Source organism: Equus przewalskii, chromosome 15 (genome assembly GCF_037783145.1).
Source record: "Equus przewalskii isolate Varuska chromosome 15, EquPr2, whole genome shotgun sequence".
NCBI classification, from domain to species: domain Eukaryota; kingdom Metazoa; phylum Chordata; class Mammalia; order Perissodactyla; family Equidae; genus Equus; species Equus przewalskii.
In genome coordinates, this window is record NC_091845.1 from 45,741,495 (window position 1) to 45,765,855 (window position 24,361).

The 24,361-nt window shown below is 38.5% G+C and overlaps 1 protein-coding gene across 6 annotated transcripts in view; it reads left to right on the top strand.

The window, feature by feature from the left end:
- ULK4 (unc-51 like kinase 4) overlaps window positions 1–24,361 on the top strand; it is a 507,669-nt gene that overhangs the window by 192,616 nt on the left and 290,692 nt on the right. For all 6 annotated transcript variants that reach the window (XR_011527046.1, XR_011527047.1, XM_070575799.1 and 3 more), the window contains exon 30: window positions 6,438–6,530. Coding sequence is in view for 4 of the 6 variants with exons in the window: in XM_070575799.1 (XP_070431900.1) it covers window positions 6,438–6,530 (93 nt within the window). In the remaining 2 variants the exon portion in view is untranslated. The remainder of the gene's footprint in view (window positions 1–6,437; window positions 6,531–24,361) is intronic.

The following is a 24,361-nucleotide window of genomic DNA, read 5'->3' on the forward strand; positions in this document are numbered from 1 at the left end:
TTAACCACTATCCCACTGGGCTGGGCCCTCTGCCTTTCTCTTTTAAGGACATCTGTCTTTATATTTAGACCCTACCCTAAATTCAGGACCATCTTATGTCAGGGTCCTTGTTTACATCTACAAAGACCCCTTTTTCCAAATAAGGTCACATTCGTAGGTCCTGGGCTTTCAACTTGGACGTGTCTTTTTGGAGGCCCTTATTCAACCTACGTACACAGTTGTAGGACCAAAGTCCCTGTGTCTGTGCTGCCTTACATTCCTTAGGTACCCATGTTTCTTTTCATGTGGGCCCCCCATCTTCAAGTCAGCAACAGTTTGTCAAATCCCCCTCATGCTTGCAGTCTCTCTGACTTCTTCTGCCACCATCTTGAGAAAACTCTCTGCTCATTAGAGTTGGTGATATTGGCCATCGATAATCTGGTTTTGTGATTAGAATATATTTGTATTCGAATCTTGGTTGTGCCATTAACTTGGTGTGTGTACCCTCACTTCCTCCTTCTCCCCTTCCTTCTTTCAGTGTCTCCTCCTTTCTTTAAGATAGTTGGAATGCCAGTAATGTAACTGAGTTATCTGTATGATTAATGAGAAAAGTTTTTTCTGGGAAGAAAGATACCCACACATACTCAGAAAATTACCATGAGTTTTCCAGCAGAGGGACAAGATTTAATTTTAAAGGTTCATGCAGAAGAGAAGAGGCAATATTTAATGGAACTTAAGCCCAGAGTGACCTTATTAATTAAAATTGACACCTGTTAGAAGTTTAGTCATTATCAGTGAAATCTTAGTACTACAGAAGTAATCTGCTAACTATTTGAATGTTTTTTTCTGAGACTTGTTACCTAAGGTGAGGGCATTTCTCTTTCAATATTTGACTGTAAATGGGACTAGATCCTTCACTTAGGAAACACACCATTGCTATTCTTGGGGAAGAGGAAATTTTAATATTCATACAAGTGTAAATAATGTAATTTATACTAGATCTGGTGATTGTGAATACGAGGCTTACAACCCTTCCTTTCTTCCTCCTTCCCTCCTTTCTTTCTTAGTTAATCCATCCAATAAATACGTATTGGTTGACTGCTAAGTGCCGGGCACAGGGAGTACCATGGTGAGCAAGATTGAATCGCTGCCCCTCAGTGTGCTTACATTCTAGTGGGTGAGACAAAGCAGGAAACACATAAATATATGAGAATATTTCAGTTAATTGGGAGTGCTGTGAAGAAAAATAAAACCTGAAACAGTGTAAGGGGGTAGAGAATGGTAGTAAGGGGACCTGGGGATGTGTTTTAAATAGGATAGTCAGGGAAGGCTTTAAGGGAGGTAGCAAGCCATGGGGAAAATTTACTATGCGATTTGCCTTTGGTAGACTGGAACCAGTTTGCCAACAAGTATTTTAGTTTTCATATTTTCTTCTAGCTTTGAGTGTTCTGTATTGAAAAGAGATCATGCTGATATAAATGTGCTTATAATGTTTTTATGACAATATGGCATTCAGCATCTCTCTCCTGAGGAAAATGAGTACTGGCTTTCTTTTTTTTATAATTCTCTTGTGACCTGTATAACCATCAGGGCCATAATGACTTCATAAATTATTAAGGCTTTGTTTTTTAGAATCTGAGAAAGGACTATATTCCTTACAAATTAGAATTGTATTTCCCTTTAGAAATTGGAATTTATAAATGGATTCCATTAGTGGCAACACACTGTAGAGTTGTTTATCTGTCCTTGGAATAATATCCAGCAAAAGCCATGAGTTTGGCTACCTGATTTCTATGCTGGTGGCTCAAAGGACATCCAGAAGGTTTCTGTATTGCATCTTTGTCTGCCTTAACCACAGCATTCTGTTAAAATCAGCATGAACTTGGCCGTCTTTGATAGGAATCAGCATAGAGAGGATTATTTCATTTTGGCCTTTCCTTAGATAATTTTATTTGCAGATAAAATTTTAATTCACAAATATTTTTACACAGAAAGAAGCATCATAGTGTTCTGCTTTTTTTCCTTTTATGAATCCTTTTGTTTTGAGTATGTACCTAAATCAGCGCGTTTAGGTACAGTGATTCTCTTCCCCCTTTGGGAGTACGACCTGCGGGAACCTAAATTGGGATAATTTGAGAGTTAGATAAGGATGAATACTCTTTCATCCCTCTGAATTAGGATAGTTCTAGCACTCCAATTCTTTAGATAATACTTTGTAAACCTCGAGTGTTGCTTTTTTGAAGTTGTTTATTTTAGGCTTTTAGGCCTTCATAATGAAAATTTGCTGTTGATTTTATTGAAGAGTCCAGAATAGATTAGGATTTATATCTGAAGTTACATTTAACACATATTTTGAAGTTGTAACTATCTTTTTCTCACTTAGGAAAAAAGATTATCTCTATCTATCTATCTGTCTATCTATCTATCTCTCCGCCTACCTTCCTAGCAGGGTCTTCCTTATTGTGTTTCTCCCTAAAGTTCCTTGGATATTCTGGAATCACTCTTTCCCCCAGTTTCTCAGAGTCCACTCCATTGAGATGTGAAATGTGAGTGTGTGGCTTAGTTCCAGCAGTTGGACCATTTTATGATACGATGCTTCCCCTTTCCCCCAACAAGACAGGCACTTCTTTCCGCTTCCCTAGTTCTTTGGTCACATCCCCAGAACAGCTTCTCGCAGCATTCTAGTGATATTTAGATCAATTTCCTGCCATCTTACCTAAAATGGGTATTGGTTATACCAGGTGCTTGACAAGATAGGGAAGGGCCTGTCTCTTTGATCCCTGAATATGTGATTTTTAGAAGTTTTCTCTCCTCCAGGGTAGATTTGAATTTAGTATGAATAGCTTTTCCTGCCTGGGTTCCAGCTGTTTGGGACCTAGCAAAGACCCTTTATTTGGGGAGGATCCTAGAAGTAGAAAAGAAGGGACTTGGGACATTCTCTGGAGAGCATGCTCTTATGTCAATAGCAAACTCATTCTATGGCCAGGCTTGGGGCATGCGGAGTGCTCCTCTCCAGCCCCTGTCCATCAAAATGGACCAGTTTCACACTGGCCACTGTCCTTCGAGGCTGTTTCAGGAGTCCAGGATTATCACTGTTTTTTTCCTGCCGGGTTGCAGTCAGAGGAGTGCGAGATCCAATTACCATCAGCTCGCTGCTTTCTCTCTCTTTAGAAGACAAACTTAATAAATCACAGCATTCTTTTGGCCAGTTCTTCCTGACCGGTATAAACCTATCTTTGATTAAACTAAAATATATTCAATATATTTAATATTCGTATTCTATACATACCCATTATGAACTTTACCCTTCTTTTTCCAAGAGGAGAAAAACATCATGTTCTTTGGGGAAATTCTCCTGCCCAGGCTGAGACAGCCTTCATCTTTACCTCCAGTTTCAAGGTTAGATAACCTCAAACAACCTCAAGACATTTGTATTTCAGTCAGTAAAGTTTCATCAGTGATTTCTTTTTAAATGTAGATTCTATATCTTCTTGTCTATTTTAGAATATTTAATATTTTTTAGTCCTATTGAGATTGTTTTCTGTATTATATTTCTAACTAGTTGTCCATATTTTATCCTGTACTTTCCACACAAGCATATGAGTAAGAAGGTCACATGGGAAGCATTTTTAAATTTGTAGGCTTGTGGTCCTTTCCTCAGTGACTCAGCTAAGTCTGGGAGTCGGGGCAAGGGGAGCCAGTTATCCTGGGTATGTGAGTGACTCATCAGGAGTTTCTCTGGCTGACAATTTCCAAATACTGGTAAGCAGTGGAAGAGCACATTCTTCTCTTATCTCTGACTTTAATGCCTCACTTTAAACTCAGCAGTGCCTCAGTTTCCCTATTAAGGATGTGTCCCCTGAAGTGTTAACTAATTGGGTGTGGGGTGTTCCAACCCTGCACGTTACAAAGAAACTGGCCCTTGACTGTCTTCTGGGAGATGACTTCTGAGCCTTTGGAATATCCCGCCTGATAAGAGAGTCTCTGTATGCATGGGGCGTTGAGCCATGCCAGATAATTTATGCTAACAATGTGAATTATGGTGAGGCCCTTGGGCCACACCGTAGCTGCTTGACCTCCAGAGGGGTTGCAGACTGAGTAAGTAAGGTTAACCACACAGGCACTCCAGGCCTATGTGACTGACCCCTAATAAAACCCTGGACACCAGTGCTCCAGTGAGCTTCCCTGGCTGCCAGTACTTCACATCTGTTGTCACACATTGTTGCTGGCAGGATTAAGTCCTGTCCACACAACTCTGCTGGGAGAGGACAACTGGAAGCTTGCACCTGGCCCCTCCTGGACTCTACTCTATGCACCTTTCATCTTTGTTGATTTTAATTGGTATCGTTTCACTGTAATAAACCATAATCAGGAACGTAACAGCTTTTCTGAGTTCTGTGAGTCCTTCTAGCAAATCATTGAACCTGAGGGTAGTCTTATGTACCTCCAGTTTAGGATGATAAGAGCTTTTTACTTTATAAGCCTATTAGAGAAAGGAATAATGATTTCTCCCTGGTATGCTAAGAATTGTTCCTTTTTCAAAAAAGGTCGAATTGGATGTTGTTTTACAAGTACGTTTTTATCAACTCTAAAGATGTTTCCTTGATTTTTGTTTTATTCATATGATGAAATGTATTGTTTTCCTAAATTTGATTTATTCTTCTCTAAAATTACTTATGATTGGTTGTGCTGTATGTTTTAACATACTGTTCTCTTTGATTGATTAATTTATTTATGATTTTATTATGAAAGATTGGTATTTTGCCTTTAGTCTTTGTCATACATGGGCAAATCTTTTAATTGCTATAATTTAGAAATATTTTGTAAGAAAACTTTCTAAAATATGGTACTTGCTGCCTCCTTAAATAGAGCACTCTACCCAATTTGCCGTTTTCTTGACTCACTTCCTCTATTTTGAGCATTGTGGTGTGTAATGGGCCCTCGGGTCCCATTGAGGTACGAGCAGCTATGTTAAATACTCCCCAGACAGCTCTCTGTTTGGAGTCCTTGAGTTTGCTTTCTTTTGTTTTTCTCTTGCTTTCAAATCTCACTCCTAGTAATTCCTGGGTTGCCTTTCTGTAGTGGTCCGTCTCCTGCCTTTGCTTGGCTCCGTGCTAATGGCTGTGCGCTCAGAGACTGCTTAATTAAACTTGTTCTATAATGATTTCCAAAATGAGAGTCAATAGGCTCTGAGGAAGAGCCTGGGGCCCTGTTATCTAGTTGAAAAGCATCTGCTTCATGTCATGGGTTTTTAAATATACATTTTGGATTCTTTAGTTGTTGGTTATTACAGAGAGTTAAGTCCTAAAGTTGATTGGTTGGTTTGTTTGTCTGCCTGTCCATCCATCCATCCACCCACCCACCCAATGCTTATTTATTGAGCATCTACATGGTGCTGTATGCTGGATAACTGAACCTTAATAGGTAAGACACGGTATAGAAACCAGCCCCTGCCTAGCAAATGACATGGGGGCGCAGTCTGAACATTGTTGTGGAAACTTTTGATGAGGACCTTTTGACTTTTATTCTCTCTGGTAATAATTTTCATTTCAGATTTTGAAGTTTTAATAAAAATACTGTGCAGAAAAGAGGTAACATAGCAGGCCTGAGACTGCTATCCTTAGAAAGGCCTGCTTGCAAAGATGGCCTTTGGCTGTCATCTGAGAACTTGGCTCTCAGAGGGTTCCCAGTCAGCATTTAACCTCTAGGTAGTTCACGGTGCCTAGAGTGTTTGTGCAAACAGTATAGTTTATGTTGAATGCATGCTTTCCTTCTGGGAGTCTGGGGTTTTGATATTTGTTCGAGAGAGATGGCCTTGCTGACCAGCACCCAATAAAAATGTTGGTCACTTGAGTCTGTAATGGGCTTCCTTGGGCAGAAACTTCACATACATGTGCTGTATTTTTGTTGCTGAGGGAAAGAGTGTGCTCTGTCTGACCCCTGATGGGAGGGAGAGAGCATAAAGAAGCCTGCACACAGAATCCTCCAGTCTCCACCTGTGCCCTCGCCCTTATGATTCAACTGTGTGTCCTTGTTGTGTTACTGTGCTAAATCTCCACCCTAAGTACGACTGTATGCGAGTCTCCTGAGTCCTCTAGTGCATCTCTGAATGTGAGGGTGGTCCTGGGGACCCCCGGCACAAATGCCTAATGTTTATTGGTCTCATAGTATGTGTGCAGCTCAGTGCTAATCATTTTATGTGGATTGTCTCATTAAATCTTCCCAAGAACAGTCCTCTGTGAGGTGGGTCAGCATCATCATCATCATCGTTAAATGAAGCTGTTCAAAGCTTTGTCAGGTTAAATATCCTGTGCAGGTCCTGTACCTCATACATTTGTTTCAGCATCTTTTTTTTCCCCCCAGATGTTTGTACCTTATAGTATATTGTTTCTGTTGTGTAGGGGAGATTTAAGTGAGAAAACCACTGAGTGTTCTCTGTAATCACTTTATCATTTCAGGTATGAGCACATTCTCTCGGAGCCTGACCCAGTACCAGCATATGCTCTGAAACTGCTGGTTGCCATGACGGAACACAATCCAGCTTTTACCAGGTACTGTAACTTCAAATTTCTTTTTCTTGTTTCTCATTTATAAAATGAATTTTACGTGTTCTGAAAATGTTGTTCAAGGTGATAAGCTTCTAGAAAACTAATATTTGAGTTACCAAAGTGGTAATTTTTCATGTTTTATGGTTTGTAATATCTGTCATTTATGCTATTTTGAGTCTTGTTCTCATATTTTTAACCCTTATTGGAGTTTGCATACTGTGGAGTTTATGATGCTTTAAAATTATAAATTCTTTAAAGATAAAAAACTACCACATATGCTTTAAAAAATGTCAATTGGTGCCTCATATTGTACCTAACAATTGTTTATTAGATCTCTATAGTATTTATAGATTATTACTTTCTACTGTTTTATTTAGTTGACATGCTTTTATTGAGTAGTGGAGAGTTTTTGCTTTTACTGAAGATATTACATGTGATGATGTCAAAGTTTTTAGAACTAGTTGCTAGGATAGTGGCACCTGCTTCAGTCTGGCAAAGGCAAGTTTGTCAGAGAGCCCCCAGGTCTGGAGAAAGGGCAAAGAAGAGACCCTCCTTGCTTTCAAACAAGAACACTAGTTTTAGTTGTGTAGGTGACATCTGAGGACCTTTTGGGTTTGGATCCACCTGTAGGAGCAGTGTGCCTTTGGAATTGTCAGTTGGTCTTTAACAGGGAACTAAATTCCACAGTCCCAACCACCCTGACTTCATCTGGTCTGCTTTCTACCGCAGAAGGTACTGCATAGTGGTGAGCCACCATCACTGGTGTTACTAGTGAACAAGAAAAGCTTTGTAGAGAGTATCCGTATTGAGTGACAGGCTGAACCAAAACAACCTTCCCTGTGGGTGTGTGCCAGGGCACAGAGGTGGCCATGACTGAGTCACAGGGGTGCCAAGGTGCTCTCGGACTTTGGGTTATCTTTGGTGCTAGGGCTATAGCAGCTCTCAGGCTCATTTCTTTTCTTATGTGAGGAGCCTCATTCGTTTCCAGAGAGTGACATGTAAATATTACCCTGTCCTCTCTGTGCCATGTGGCAAAAGAATTTGAGAAGCATTTAACTAATACCCTTTTTGTCCTTGCCAATTCTGAATCCTGTGTTTCTGTAGCCTTTTATAAGTCTGACCATTTTGAGTTAATTTTTCCGTATGGTGTAAGATAATGGTTTGCTTTCATTCTTTCGCATGTGGCTGTTCAGTTTTCCCAACACCATTTATTGAAGAGACTTTCCTTTTTCCATTGTATGTTCTTGGCTGCCTTCTTGAAAATTAGCCGTCTTTGGATGCGTGGGTTTATTTCTGGGCTCCCAGTTCTGTTCCATTGATCTGTGTGTGTTTTTGTGCTAGTACCATGCTGTTTTGATTACTATAGCTTTATAGTATATTTTGGAATCAGGGAGGGTGATACCTCCAGCTTTCTTCTTTTTTCTCAGGATTCCTTTGGCTGGTTGGGGTCTTTTGTTGCTCCATATACATCTTTGTTCTATTTCTGTGAAAAAGTCATTAGAACCTTGGTAGGGGTTGCAATGAGGAGTAAAGACTTGAATGTAAGTCCTGAAACCATAAAACTGCTAGAAGAAAACATAGGCAGTACGCTCTTTGACATCAGTTTTAGTAGCATTTTTTTGAATACCATGTCTCACCAGGCAGGGGAAACAAAAGAAAAAAATAAACAAATAGGACTACATTAAACTAAAAAGCTTCTGCACAGCAAAGGAAACCATCACCAAAATGAAAAGACAACCAAACAATTCAGAGAAGCTATTAGCAAACTATATATCTGATAAGAGGTTAATATCCAAAATATATAAAGAACACATACATCTCAATAACAAAGAAACAAACAACCCAAGTGAAAAGACGGGCAAAAGATCTGAACATTTTTCTGACGTTGATAAACAGATGGCCAATAGGCACATGAAAAGATGTTCAGTGTCAGTAATTATTAGGGAAATGCAAATCAAAACTACAATGGGATATAAACTCATGCCCATTCCAGAATGGCTATAATAAACAAGACGAGAAGTAACAAGTGTTGGAGAGGATGTGGAGAAAGGGAACTCGCATACACTGCTGGTGGGAATATAAACTGGTGCAACCAGTACAGAAAACAGTATGGGGATTCCTCAAAAAATGAAGACTAGAACTACCATGGTCTCCAGCCATTCCACTTCTGAGTATTTATTCAAAGAACATGAAAACATGAATGTGTAAAGATATGTGCACCCCTGTGTTCATAGCATTATTCACAATAGCTGAGGCTTGGAAACAACCTAAGTGCCCATCAGTGGATGAATGGATAAAGAAGATGTGGTATGTATACACAATGGAATACTATTCAGCCTTAAAAACAGATGAAAACTTGCCAAATGCGACAACATGGATGGACGTTGAGGATATTATGCTAAGTGAAACAAGTCAGATGGAGAAAGTCAAATATTGTATGATCTCACTCATAAGTAGAAGATAAAAACAACAGCAACAATAAGCAATCTCATACGTACAAAGACTAGATTGGTGGTTAGCAGAGGGGAAGGGAGGAGGGAGGAGGGAGAATGGGGTGACAGGCCATATGTGTATACTGATGGATGGTAATTAGTCTTTGGGTGATGAACATGATTTAGTCTACACAGAAATCAAAATATAATGATGTACACCTGAAATTTATATAAAGTTATAAACCAGTGTTACCTCAATAACAAAAAATGTCTTGAAAAAAAGATCTGACTAATGAGCCTTCCAAATTTATCACTTGGAAGGCATCATTCTGTCTTCCTACAGAAGAAATTTAATTCTAAATAGTGAATCTGTATTAGAAGTTGAATACAAATTCAGATAGTTGTTTCCTTCCTGGAGCTTTGATACCAAATACTAATACTACATAATAGATTGAACAGATTGCATTTACTTTTTTAATGTTGACTCTTAGTCATGTGGCATGTTTTCTGGGCTACTTCTTGCTAACTCTATTAAATTCATCTGAATTTCCTCACAGAGAGGGGAAAAACCTAGCGAAGTGGATGACCTATATATAACCATTGATTTTAAAAATGTTTAGAGACTAGGTTTAGAAGTCAATTTACTCTATTTTTTTAAAAAAAATTTACAAGCAGAATTCAGTGGACTAATTTTTAGATAAACTTTTTCTTTGCTTTAATTGCACAACTAATATTTGAATATATTTGAATTAAATTCCAACAGTAAAATCAAGAGATCCCCTTGGCTTCCTCATTCCCCACTCATACTACCACACAGGTCTCTCAAGCTTTGGAGTTTGTTTTATTTCCCTAACTGGATTTTTAAAAGTGCATTTTAAGTGCAACATTTTTGAATTGGTAACAAATTTATATTGGGAAAAAATATATATAAAGAGAGAGATACTGAGAAGTCTGATTCCTTCCCCTGTCCACTCAGTTCTTTCCTCCTCTTCTTCTTATCCCTTATGCTTAACCACTTTCGTTTATTTTGTGTCCAAATGCAATGTGAATTTGTTTTTCTTATTTTCTCATTCACGTATTCTAATATGAATATGTATTTTCTCATTTCTCCCTTTACACATAAATAGCATATTATGTACGTTTTTCTGCTCTTTGACTTTTTCACTTACCAGTATATCCCCAATATTTAATATGCAGACTAAATCACCTCCTGCCTGGCTTTCCATTGCACAAATACGCCACAGTCTGCTATCCATTTTACTTTTAGCAATGTCTGCGTTATTTCTCTTTTTCCTGTCATGAATAGTGTGGCCATGACTATCCCTTTGCATGCTCACTGGTGAATCCGTGTATGTGTCTCCATTGGGTACCTGTGCTGGAATGGAAGAACTGGCTCCCAGAGCTTGTGCTTGTCCAGACCCAGTAGATACCACCAAGCAATTTTCCAAAATTGGTTGTACCAATTTACATTCCTACTAGCATTGTTCGAGAGGTCCAGTTGTCACGTAAGCTTTTTTTTATTTTAAGATTTGGCCCTGAGCTAACATCTGTTGCCAATCTTCCTCGTTTTTTTTCTTCTCCCCAAAGCTCCCCAGTACCTAGTTGTATATTGTAGTTGTAGGTCCTTCTAGTTCTGCTATGTGGAATGCTGCCTCAGCATGGCTTGATGAGCAGTGCTGGGTCCGCACCCAGGACCCGAACTGGTGAAACTCTGGGCCGCCGAAGTGGAGTGCGCGAACTTAACCACTGGGCCACCGGGCCAGCCCCCATGTAGCTTTTAAAAAATTTTTTGTTAGGTTTATTGTCGTATAATTTAGATAGAGTAAAATTCACTCACGTTACGTATGCAGTTCTCTGAGTTTGAGAAGCACATGCAGTTGTGCAGCCACCACCACTTTCAAGATGAATAGTATTTCCTCACTCCAAAATGTTCCCCCATGTCCCTTTGAATGTTAGCTTATAAAAATTATGTTTGCCTGGAGAATGATACGACCAGACTAATTTTATATTTAATTTTTAAAATGTATTTTTTAAGAGTTAATACATAACACATTACAAATTGCAGTATTTGCAAGAGTATACAGAGAAAAGCATATTTTCACCCAATGAGATAGCCACTTGTACCAGTTTGTGTGTATTATTTTTCACATTGACGGTAGTATGCTGTCTGTACCATTCTGCACTTCTTTTTAAAAAATATATATAACAGTTTCATTGATATATAATTCACACATCATCTGTACTTCTTTTTAACAGATACATAGGTACTGCATTTTATGAATATTCTATATTTATTTAACAAGTCCCCTTTTGGTGAAGATTTATGTTTTTCTTATCTTTTGGTATTATGAAACAAAGCCACAATTGATGACGTAGGTCATTCATTGCATGTGTGAATATATATGTGTGTAGGATAAATAATGAGAAATGGAATTGCTTTATCAAAGGGTACGTCAACAGCCATTCCTAAACTTGTCTGTGCATTAGTATTATCTGGGGATCTTTTAAAACGTCTAAAGCCCAGGCCAATTAAATCAGTCTCTTGGGCTGCACACCAGCATCAGTAATTGTTGAAGCTCCCCAGGTGATTACAGAGTGCGAGCAGTGTTGGGAAGCACTGGTGTAAGCGTGTGTCATTTTGAAAGGTGCTGCCCAGCTGCCCCCAAGCTAGATTGTGCCAGTTCTCTCTCCACCAGCAGTGCGTGAGAGTGCCTATTTGTGCCAAACCTTTATCAAATTAGTGTATGTAAGTGTTTCATCTTTGCCCATTCTGATAGGTGAATATTGTCCTTTTGTTTTATTAATTTCTAGTTTTATTGCATTGTGATCAGATCATATTTTTGTTCTGTTTCTCAATTTTCATTCTTTGATTTTACTTGTGATCTAATAGGTGGTCAGTTTTTGTGAATGTTCTATGTTTAATTGCTTATTGTAACCAAAACAAAGTTAAGCCTAACCCTGAGAAGAGTGTCATCCACCTCTAATTTTGGCAAGTGCCTCAGTGGTAACTCATTAACCTATGAGATCTTCCCCAGTGATGTGGTAGCAGTGGTTTTTGGGCAAAATGCTTGATTGTAAGTGTGTATTAAGAGGAGAATGCCTTAATTTTTATGTGCAGATAGATTTCTAGTTATATAAAAATAACCATGAACCATTTGTTATAAATTTAACTTATTTTTTGGATCTTTTAGTGTCATGTTCTTTGAAGGATGGTCATCTTAATTTAGCTTTTACATATTAAGAGTTTGGAGTACCCATAGCTATTGGAATATTAAACCAGCTTATATCAACTGCAACATTTATTATCTTATTGTGTTTATTCTTATTTTATAGAATTCTTAGTGGATAAAGAAGTCTCCAAAAGCTTAATCATAGTACAATTGAGAATTTATTGTTCCCCTTCAGATAAGGGACAAGAGCATGATCAGATCTGCATTGTACCTGGGAGGGATTTTTTTAAAACAAAACTGCCCTGGTAATTCTAGTTTATTATTACCTTTATAGCATAAAGGTAAATTGTTTGCCACGTTGGTCCAATTTTACTCTCAGGAGGAATATGTTAACTCCCCTGAGCTCTGCCCTTTTCTCTCTCTTTAATTTTACAGTAGGTGCACCAAACCATTGCTCTCAGAAAGAGCAATACTTCAGTAGCTTGTTTCCATTAAGAGCTAATTAGCTTTCAGCAAATCTTCCTTAGCAAACAAATTAAATTTTAACTTCTTGAGTTCCTTTGGAGCAAATTTAGCTCTTTTCCTGAATTGCAAAAAAATTGTTTATGCTCTGTATCTAAGAATTATCATTTTAATTTGCTCAAAAATTGTTAGAGCTATTTGTTTTATGGCAAGATTCACAAAAAGGCCTTTTAGAAGAATGAAATTTTAGTTATCTCTTAAGCGAGGTTCATGGTGGATCCATGGTGTAGCCTTCAGTGAAAAATACCCTGCCCTTACAGTCACTAGTCTTCAGCTGACTTTCCTCACTGGCTTTTGGTTCATTTGTTCACTTATTCATTCATTTATGTATCAAAGATTTAATTAGCAGCTACTGAGTGATGCAAGGATAAGTGATAATTAAGATTAAGTTCTCACCCTGAAGGTGCTTAGAATTTAGTGGAAGAAACAGATTTATCAATAGGCTTTTATAAAACAGTGTAATGATTTAAAAGATACAGTCACGTCCAGGGGTCATGGGAACACCTAAAGGAATTTAGCCCAACTGGCTCTATGATCTTGGCCTTGTTTCTTAACCTGTTTGTACCTGAGTTCCCTCATCTGGAAGATGGGGTAATATTAGCATCTGGTCCACAGAAAATGCTGTGTGAATGTTCCCCCTTTCCCCCCTCTCCCCTTTCTTCTTTTCTCTTTTCCTTCTCCTCCTCCTTTTTATGATGATTAGGTGAAGGAAGTATTCCTAGAAGAGGTAACCTCTTGACCGTAGAAAGACATGTCTGGTGATACTGATTGGAACCAGAGCTCTAACACCCTGCAAAGAATTGAAAAAAAAGTAAAGTTTTTCAATAGCAGAAAGAAACTGCATGGGACCGTCTCATTGGTTTGACTTTGGATAACAAAACCGTGGAGGCCATAGAGAACACCCCAGGCACAAGATGGCTTCCATCTGCCTTTGCCTCTCAATTTCTACATCTTAATAAGTTAGGTTTTGCCATATTCTGATATATTTTAATTTCAGTTTTGTAGTCTGGTAAAACTAAAAGCCCAAATCATTATAGATGTCAGAGATGTTTGAAATGTTCCCCTCTTGTTAAAATAAGCCACGTAGGTGTTTTTTTTTTCCCTCAGCTGAATTTACCAACTAAATATTTCCTCTGATGAAATCTCAGTAAGTGAAATCACTATGTAATAAAGTAAAACTTTACTGTTAAAATTAGAATGAATTGATTTCTTCAGAAATAATTTACTGCTTCTCAGGGTGCTTATGGATATCCAAAAAGCCTCCTAATGAAAAACAAGTCTGAGTCTCTACCCCATTTCCATTCTAGGGTCACTGTTATGTGGTTTTCCCATTTATTCTTCCATAGCACTTGCAGAACAAGATGCAAAGTGTCTCCCACAGGCACTGAGCCTTTGACATTCCTTGTTACCTTGTTCCTTCCTCTTCTGTATACAGAGCCCATGCTGCAGTGTTCTCAGCCACTTGTTTAAATTGGGTACATGTCTACACTTCTTACTGAAGTAGAGTAATTTCAGGGGATAAAGCATGAGTAAAAGATTCAAAATACTGAGCAAATCTTGTTTCCTCCTTTCGTCGGTTCCTGGAGTCAAAACTTTCTTTGTTTTATTTTGGTTTTTTGTTTTCTCCTCTCTCTTCCTTGATTTAGGATTGTAGTGCTTGTTCAACATGTATTACTGGTGCTTAAATATTACTTAAGAAGAATAATTTAGAAATTAAATGAAAATTATCTAAATTGTCAACTTTGCGTGAGGTATTTTGTGTACTTCCACTGAGATCCTTTTAACAGTTATGAGCATAAGATTTTATTTTACTCTTGGAAAGTTTAGCATTTTATTTTTTCTGAGAAAGTTCTTTTTCTTGGTTCAACTGCTAGCGGTAGTTAACCATCTTTGAAAACTGTTAATACAATAGCACTTTCCATTCTAAAGGAAGAGTTTATAGTTGGATGTGTTTATTTTAATTGTTTTGTCTGCTTCTAGTGAAATTCAGAATCTATAAAGGTATTAGAATAGCCGTTTGCTTTCTTGTAAAGGACTTTTTGACTTATGACCCTGTTGAGTTTGTGTCTGCTAGACTCTAGACAGGATGGTGATCTTTTCTCATTGTTTTCTTTTAACACAGATGTGAGTTTATGGTCACATGAATACGTAGCAGCTATTTCTGGGTCCAAAAGTGAATGGTTTCAGATTCCTTTTTTGGTGTAACATTTACAGGGAAACTACTTAGAGTTTATTGTACACCTTTACAAATAGTGGTTCCCCAGTTGTATATTGTAGAGCGGTGTTAAATCTGAGTAGGGATTCAGTCAAGCTTTTGATGTTTCTCAAGGCATCCTTTGGTCTGTAGACTTTCTCTTGTTGTCTAAAGCAGAGATGGGGAAACTATGGCCCATAGGGCCAGATAGCTTGCAGCCTGTTTTTGTGTGTCCTGTGAGGTAAGAGAGGTGTTTAGGTTTCTGAAGAGTCATAAAACTTTCAAACAAACAAACAGAGACTAATATGAGACAGAGACCTTGTGTCTGGCAAAGCCTAAAATATTTACTTTCTAACCCTTTTCAAAAAATGTTTCCTGACCCCTGATCTAAAGGAATAGAACATTTTTGTCTTTATTTGTGGGAATACAGAAATGTTAGAGTTTGAGAGCTATATGGGACTTTGGAGATGATCTGGGTGTTTTAAAATACAGGTTTTATTATTATTCAGGTATAGTGAGGTCAACAGATGGGGAGACAACTGGCCTTGAAAAGATCATTTGTTGTACTCACGGATCCCAAGAAAAGGGTGCACACCACACCACAGGGGCTGCATGGGAAAGCACCAGGGTCAGTCAGGAGGCAGAGGCAGTGAGAGGAAAACATGGGCAAGAGCTTTTATTGTAGTTTACAAGAGAAGGAATGGGTGAGGCAGGGTATGCAGGGTTACGATTGGCTAGTTTGCATAATTTCCCTGGGCTTTGGTGTGTAGGGGCTGTCCTTAACTGTCTAATACCTGGCCCTGGGGTGGTTAGGGCAGGGGGATGTGGCCTGGAGTTTAAGAGCTCCATAAAGGAGGTGGCTGGGGGTATGGGCTCTGGATTGGTTGGTTTACACAGGAAAGGCAAGCTCAAAGAAGCGTTGTTTGCCATCTCTAGGAATTAGCTGACCCTGTGAGGGTCGTTTTCTCCAGAGTTAGCAAGGCCTCAAAATGTGAAAGAATCAAAAATACAAAATAAAAAGACATGTTTAGTACACTGGCCCAAAGTCTTCATTTTACACATGAGGAAATTGAGGCCTTAGAGGGAATTTGTGTGTCCCAAACCCCATGGTCAATTTGAAGCAAGATCAGATTTTGGATCCAGACCTTCTGGTCCACTGTTCTTTGTCCTACTCAGCAGAGCCACTTTTTTTTTTTAAAGAAACCCAAGTGGACAATGGACTTTGAAGTTGAACCGTTTTAAGTTTCATTGTGTCATGTTTACTTATAAGAGTAGTCTGGTTCTTCAACATAGTCATCTTCAGTGTCATGTGGATCTGATAATAGCAAAAGGATGATTCTTCTTTGTTTTCCTCTGCCATCATCATTAGGTTCTTGCTCCCATTCCTCTTTGATTATCATCACTGTGGCAGCTCCTGGTACAGTTCTGGTTAGTAATGTGAACCTGGTTCCTGGTTCGGTTCAACTTCTTCCTTCTCTCATCCTCCCAGGTTTTGAACTCTCTTCGGCTCATGACTTAAACCACACTGACAGGGTTGAAACCCCTCCTCATTATGTTCATCATGATAAAACACATCTCCTAATGTAGGAGCTACTGTAAGCCTTTAGACATAAGCACTCATAGAGTAAGTGTTAATTCGCTCCATCTACCCTAGCATTCTGTTTCTGATAGAATTATGGAAGGATACCAATCTAAAACCTTAGGAGTTTGACCTAAGGCATTCTATTTTCCTTAATGATTTGTGAGGAAAATCAACAGTAATTGACCTAAATCTGTTTTGATGTTATTTATGTTTTCAGAAATAAAAAACTCTTATGTGAGTTTTGCCTGCTACAGGTGGTAGTAAATACTTGTGCTATTTTCTTCCTTTATCTTGTTTACTATTACAGAGATTTCCCCTAAGTTCGTGGTGAGTTGGTAAACATTTCATTGCCTGTCCTTGTTGGGTCCATTGAGACTGTTCATCTTGGCTGTCAAAAACAATGTAATCTTTTGAATCCGTAATCTCATAGCAGCCCCATATACTGCAGGGTGGGTCATTTCTATTTTCCTTCTCTGACTTGTGTGGGTTCAGTGACAGCTTTCCTTATGGAGTACCAACTAGGGCCTGGCAGAGAGCCCTACGTGCTGATGTCTCTTTGGTCACATGGTACCCACGTTTGAGCCAGTCACTACATGTTGCATCAGAAGCCAGCATTTGGTTGAAGTCTTTGGTCAGAGTGGCCCTGGTATTTTGGGGGCTATAATCAACAATACTTTATACTTCCTTCCTTCTGTATTTAAATAGAAGTTCAGAGATCATCATCTTTAATAGAATGCTACCTAACGTTTTCCCCTTAAGTATTTCCTTATTTGCCTGCAAGAAAATTCATTTGCTGCTTTTTTCTTCTTCACAGAGTCTCTTGAAGCCTTGCAGTTTATTTCCACCGTAGGATCATTGAACTTCAGAGCAGAATCTGCTTTGATATTTTTCTACCTGCAAGAAAGTTAATATTATTCATTCATTCATTCATTGAGTCACTCCACAAATAGTTGTATTCACCCAGGTGGACAAAACAGGCACAGTCCTAGTTGTCATGGATTTTATGATTACATGGGGGTAATAGACAATAAACAAAGAAATCAATTAAAAAACCATTATTTCAGCTAGTGGTAAGTGATATAAAGAACAATAAAGCTGGCTTAGAGAATGGAGAATGATGGGCTGGGGTAAGCTGTTTTGGAGAGGGGGGTCAGAGCTTCTTTGGGAAGGTGACATATAAGATAGAGGTGATGGAGTTGACTAGCTGTGTTAATGCTAGCCATGTTATTAAAGAAGCAAGCCTCTGATTTTCAGGGACTTTCAGAGGATGGGAATAATATTAGTGTCAAACGTTGGTGAGAGTGTCAGTAAGATGAGGATGAAGAATTAGCCATTGTAGTTGGCAACAGGAATAACTTCTTTAGGGGTTATTTTCAGTCGCACGTGAGCGCAAAACCTGGTAGAGTTCATTGAGGAGGGAATGATGAGATGGAGACAGGGAACCTCAATAACTCTAAAGAGAATTTTGCTGTAAAGGATAGCTGAAAAATGGGGAGCTGGAGGGAGATATGCAGTCAAAGAATTTTTTTTTTTAAGATAAGCAGTATTGTAGTGATGTTTCTATGTTGATGAGAATGATCTAGTACAGAGGTTGGTCAGCTACAGCTTACAGGCCACATCCAGCCCACCTGCTTTTGTAAATAAGATATTGTCAGAACACAGCCACACCTATTCATTTTATTTATTGCCTGAGGCTGCTTTTGTATTACAAGGACAGAGCTGGGTAGTTTTGAAAGAGTCCATATGGCCTGCAAAGCCAAAAGTATTTACTTCTGTCCTTTTACTAAAACAGATTCCTGACGCTTGATCTCATAGGAACTGATGAAGCAGGAGGTTGAGTAGAGGCTTGCTAGACTGATATCCTTGCCATCTTGGGGATATGCCCTACAATATTCCTTAAGAGAGAAGTGTTAGAATCCAGCGTGTGTGGAGGGGGAATTGAGCTGGGAAGTTAGGAAGTAGTGTTCTCCCTTTGGAATGCTTGGAAGTAAGGCTTTTGAAGTGGTACAATCAGTGGTCAATAAAACTGTGTAGAAACTGGGTGCCTGAGGCTGGGATAAGAAAAGAGTTTACAAAGTGATGAGGTCAATGAGTTGAGAGGTCAAGGTATGGAATTTTTATTTGGATAATTGGAAACTATGTTATATATTCCTATTTTTAGAATATTTATAAAAACAATACTAACACTGTACTAAAGCCTCGTTGTTGTTTATGTATTTCTGTTTCAAGTTGTTGTCATTTGTTACTATCTTTTGTTTCCTACTTAAGATGAGTACATAGTAAACATGGTAAGTATTTCTGTGGTTGTTATTTTTATGAGTTCCTCCTTTTACACTTGGCTTTTAAAAAATTAAGACAATTATTTTTCCTCTGGAAAACTATGTTAAATCTTTCTTGATAAACTATTTAAGCATGTTCAGAGTTACTGTTTATTTTTAGCTCTTTCAGATAGGCCAGAGGGACTTAGCTGTTTGGGTCTCTCAGTTCTGTCTGGAACACTTTCTAGAGATAGACTTTAGCCTGGGTCTTCCAGGCTTCAGGGGCAGTGGTTTTTAGGAGTTAAGTTTTGTATATATTATTGGAGCATTCCTACCTTTCCTCCTTGAACTCCTGCTCAAAGTGGGTGTCATCCAGTTTCCTTGCTATGTATATGTCTAGAACGGTGGTCAGATCTCAAGTGTACTATGGCCTTGGCCATATTTTATCACCTGCTCATTATTTGTTCAGACTTATGCATCTTGAGCCACACTTTGGGGCTGTGATTCTCCATGTCTTTCCTCATGAAGCTTGAGTGAGCCATGCGTGCAGCCCGTAGGTCTCTGATCGTCTCCTCCTCAGCTCTTCTGTCGAGAGCCTTAGGCTTCCTGGGCCACTAGTCAGAGCCAGAGACTATTCTACAAACTCTGTGGCCCTTGTGGAGATGAAATGAAAGCATTGTGAAAACAGTAGTGCTCAAATCCCATAGATATTTTAGTGTAGGAGGTCTAGCCTGGGCTATCAGAATGTGATGTGAATTCTAGGGCTAGATTCCAAGCCTGCTGAGCAGTTAAGCATTGGGCTTAGTTCAGTGATAGGGTCCTCAATTCGCTGGTCATTATTAAGAAATGACTCAGTTGCATGGAGCAACCTTTCTATGGGATTTGTGCAGACGTTTTGTATGAGTGAGTACACAGTGAGCTTTTCCAGCCAGTTCAGTGGGGAGCTCAAAGCTATAAATGGCCTGTGTGCCAGTGGAAATAAGACCTTCCTTTTGGACAATGCTAGGGTGAGAGTGTCAGTACCTATGACTCAATGGCAGTCATGATGACACTGGTACAGCCCAACCCTTCACAAGCGTTCATAGGCTATTGCCATCCAAACATTGATATCCTTCAGTGGAACGCTTGCTTTCTCATCTACATATAGGGTGTGGCATCAAAGAATCTACTTTATCCTTTCCCATAATAAATAGTTTTCCATTTCTTTATCCAACCACCAGAGGCATCATTATCTTCAGGATTTAAAAGGACTATTCTTTAAATTACTTGTTTATTTGACATCAGATTAATATCTTTGTTGTATTGGTTCATTAAGGAATGTATAAAGATGGCAGTTGAACCAATTGCCTTGGACCATAATATTAGTGTAAAATATGTTTGTTTTGACTGATATATCTATTTATCTTTTCTTAGTGGGAGTTTCTAACTTTTCTTATTGGCTTCTTTGATTTTCAGCTCATCAGTTAATGCCTTTTGGTTGTTTTGTATTTGTAAAACAAATTTATTTTACTTCTGATGGTGTTAAAATGTGCAGCACTGAAAATAATAGCAAAAGGGAAAAGATAACATTGTCTTGCAATAAAGCATTTCTATAGTGCCCTTATATTTTGTGTTTGTATGGTTATTGGGTCTCTTTACAAATCAAATAGTTTAGAAACCTTTATTTGTTTGGTTATTACAGCCAGCAAAACCATCAGCTCATGGCATCCTACCTGTAGAAATCAGAGCTAAACAAAATCTCTAGGTATGATCAGTGTGTCTTCTAAAGTCTGAAAGAGTCAATCCCTTGATAATATTTGGCAGCTCTTAGCATCACAGTTCTCTTGTAATGTTTGATTTCCTTTTGGTGATTTACTAAGGTAATTTACCATTTTAGAATTAGCAAAGTACTTCTGCTGCAAACTCGTTGTTGTTGTTGTTTTTCTGCTCTTGATAAAGCCATGCATTGTCTCTGAGTATATTGCATACACCTGTCACTGTCAGTCAGCTCTGTAGAACAAAGGGAAGCCCAACTGAATGGACTGTAACGTGAGGCATAAAGCACAGACTCCCAATTCATGTCTCATGTCTCAACACCAAATCCTCTTCCATATCAGGTCTTTTGATTTTATGTGATGACAGTTATTTGTCAGAATATATTACAGAGTTTGCTGTACAGACAGGGCCTTTGTCATATAATTAAAGAGCACGAGCGCTGCCAGACTAAACAGTGGTCAGAGTTTCAAATGTTCTGTGACTTCCTTGGCACATTTTATTACCATCTTGAACATGTGTTATCGTTTAGCATTCTTTGCTGTAGCATATTACATAGGAAAAAACCCAGGCAGTGAAGTAGACTAACTATGGCCTTTCAATGTGGTAAATGCCTCTGAGACACCTTGTACCCTCAGAATGCACCATTTCTGTGTGTGCATTTCTTCCCTCTGCTTGGAGTCATAAATCCAGCTTAACTTAGCTGTTTATAAAATAAACAGAACAGTCAGCTTTTAGGGACAGACTCTGTTAGGTATCTGGAAATTCTAAAGTAGGGTAGGCCCAAAGGGAAAATGGACAAAGGACATGAAAAGGCCGTTCCTAACAATAAACATGAAAAAGAGGAACCCTCATTAGTAATCAAAGAAAATTCCATTAAGATAATAAAATCAAATTGGTAGAGTTTTTTTTTAAACAGCACTTCTTGAGAGTCTAGCGAAATGTGTACTTTCATAAATCAGTACATCTTTGTGACAAGCAAACTGTCAGTATGTATTAAACCTTATATAGCCTTTGATTCCACTTCTAGAAATATGTCCTAAGAAAATAGTGAAAGATATACACAAATATTTATATACAAGAATGTCCATTGAAACATTATTTAAAGCAGTAGCAGCAATAATAATAGTAAAGACAGCTAGTATCTGTCTTCAGATAGAGCTTTTAATGTCCCAGCCAGTGCTGGATGCTTCACACGCACACCCTTCGTTACTCCTCACCATCCTGCGGTGCAGTCGGCAGGGGTGTTATACATGAAGAAAGTATTGCTTAGAGTTTATGTACTGTCCCAGGAGCACAGAGCCAGGAAAATTGAGGGAGGATTTGAAGTGATCCCTTAACTGGTACATTTGTTTTCTAATGCATGCTAGCAAAAAGTGAAAAACAAGGGTCCATCAATAGAGGATGAGTTAAATACATTATAGGTTAGAAAACTATGTAGGTATAACAACTCATATTTTAAATGAATATTTAATGACATGGGAAATTTTTTAATATGTTAAAAAACCCAATATATGTGGTATGATTTGAACTTTTTCTTCCGCCTCCTATTCTGATATAGTATATCTTAGAAGCTCTTAAATTAGACGGATTCCAGTTCTAATCCCCAGATCCATTACTGGCTTTGTAAGTGACTGAACAGATTGCTTCACCAGCCTGAGCTTCAGTGTCTTCCTCTGTAAGATGGACTTCACCTCATAGGATTGTTAGACGCTGAGTGAGTCATGGCTGTCCAAGTGACATAGTACATGCACAAGAAATGGTAGCTCTTAGTTTAGAGATGAGGTTGATCCTATGTCCTATATGAATAGAAAAAAGACAAGTAAATAATACATCTGCACTTATTAATGATTTTCTTAGAGTGCTGGGGTTATAATATTTTCTTTGTAATGCTTTTCTGTTTCTCCAAATATAACATTCAATAAAATACTATATTTTATGCTTCGGTATTTATACATTTTATATAAATGATTTTGTGTAAATAGCTGTGTAAAATTATTATGATTTTTAATAATTATTTCCTATAATCAGGCAAAACCCATAAATTTCTTAAGCACGCACATACACACACACAGACTGGTGGTTCTTATCAAACATTAGCATTAATGGCAATTTATAACCCATCTTATGGTTTTCATGGTTAGTAAGGTAGCCTTTTGCTTAGTGGTTTTAAGTTGATCATCACTCTCTATTTTTGTCTCTTAATAATATGCTATGATGGATTGATCTTAGAAATAGCTCCTGAAATGAGTTTGGGGACACTAAAGTTACTCAGTTTAGTAAAAGCATAACTTATAGGAATTGGGACTGAACCTAAGATCTGCACATCAAGGAGATTGAGCATGGTGTTAAGCTGTTCTTTTTGACCCTCTTCTGTTCCACCCACATTGACCTCTTTGCTTCCTACATCATATGAACATGGAGGACACCAGCTTTCTTTTTCCTACAGACTCTTTGTATGTTGGTGTACCTTTGGTTTCTGTCCTCAGCCCACTTGTCACTCTTCTTTCCAAACTTAATTCATCTTGTCCAAACTAGCTTTTCCCCTCGATGCATTATTTAGTATAGTATCTTAGAACAGTTAGGATCATGAGCTCTGAAACTAGTTAGCTGTGTTACCTTGGAAGGTTCAATGTTAGTTTTCTTCGTTGTAGAATAAGGTTACTCATTCCTACCTCATGATAAGGATTATGTGAAAGCTAAAGCACTAAGCCCAGTGCCTTAGTGCACAGGGAGCTTCTGTGAATGAGACTGCTTGCTGTGATGTTTATTGTTTTCTGGTGGTCATGGTGGCAGCCTCCAGGTAGGACAAAACAAGCACTCGGGGTCATTCTCTATTTCTCCCCTCCTCTCTCTCTCCTGCTCCAATAGATTTTCCAATCTTGTTGATGTGACCTCATTAATCTCTCTCATCTTTGTCTTTTCCTGCTTGCTCCTGCTATGGTTCTTATCATCTCATCTTGAGAGCAGTCGTTGTCGGCTAACTGGTCTTCTTGTTCCCAGTCCTTTTTGTTTTCAGTCCATCCTCCTCAACTGCAGCCTGAATAATCATTGTAAAAATATAAAGCTGGTAATGACGTCATTTTGCCTGATCCTCCCCTTAGTGGTGCCCAGTCACCTAGAGCGGGGACATGTGCTAACTCAGCAAACTTTTTCTGTAAAAGGCCAGATAATAAGTATTTTCGGCCCTGCATGCTGTGTGGTCTCTATTGCAGCTACACAACTCTGCTATTGTAGTGTAAAAGCAGCCGTAGACAGTATGTAAAAGAATGGGTTCTAATAACACTTTATTTATGGAAACAGAAATCTGAATTTCATGCAATTTTCATATGTCATGAAATAATTTTTTTTTTATTTTTTTCAGTTATTTAGAAACCTAACAACCATTCTTAGCTTGTGGGTCATACAAATCCTGGGGCTGGCAGGGTTTGGCCTGCAGGTGTAGTCTACCAGCCCGATCTACAGGAAAAAGTTCAAGCTCCTCAGCCTGGCTATCAAGATCTTTTGTGATCTGCCCTGCTTTATTCCTCCAGCCTGATCTTTGGCTACCTTCTCTTTATCTCTTCCACTAATGCAGTAAACCTGTCTTTTCACTGCTCTTAATGAGCCATCCTGTTTTTGCTTTGTGTCATGCTGTTCCCTTTGCCCAGGACACATTTCATCCCTGCCTGTCCTCCCTTCCTTCCTATCCCTTCCTCCATCCCCTGCCTGTCAATAGCTTACTCCTCTTTCAAAGCTCAGCTCAAGCAGTACCTATACTGTGGAATATGGACATTGGTCTAAGCTGCTTGGGTTTATATTTCAGCCCCACTCCTTGTCACCTGACCAATTTTTTGTGCCTTCCTTTCTCACCTGGAAAAAAATGTTAGTCATCATCATCATCATAAGACCCAACTTATAAGGTTTTACTTTTTATTCGTTAGA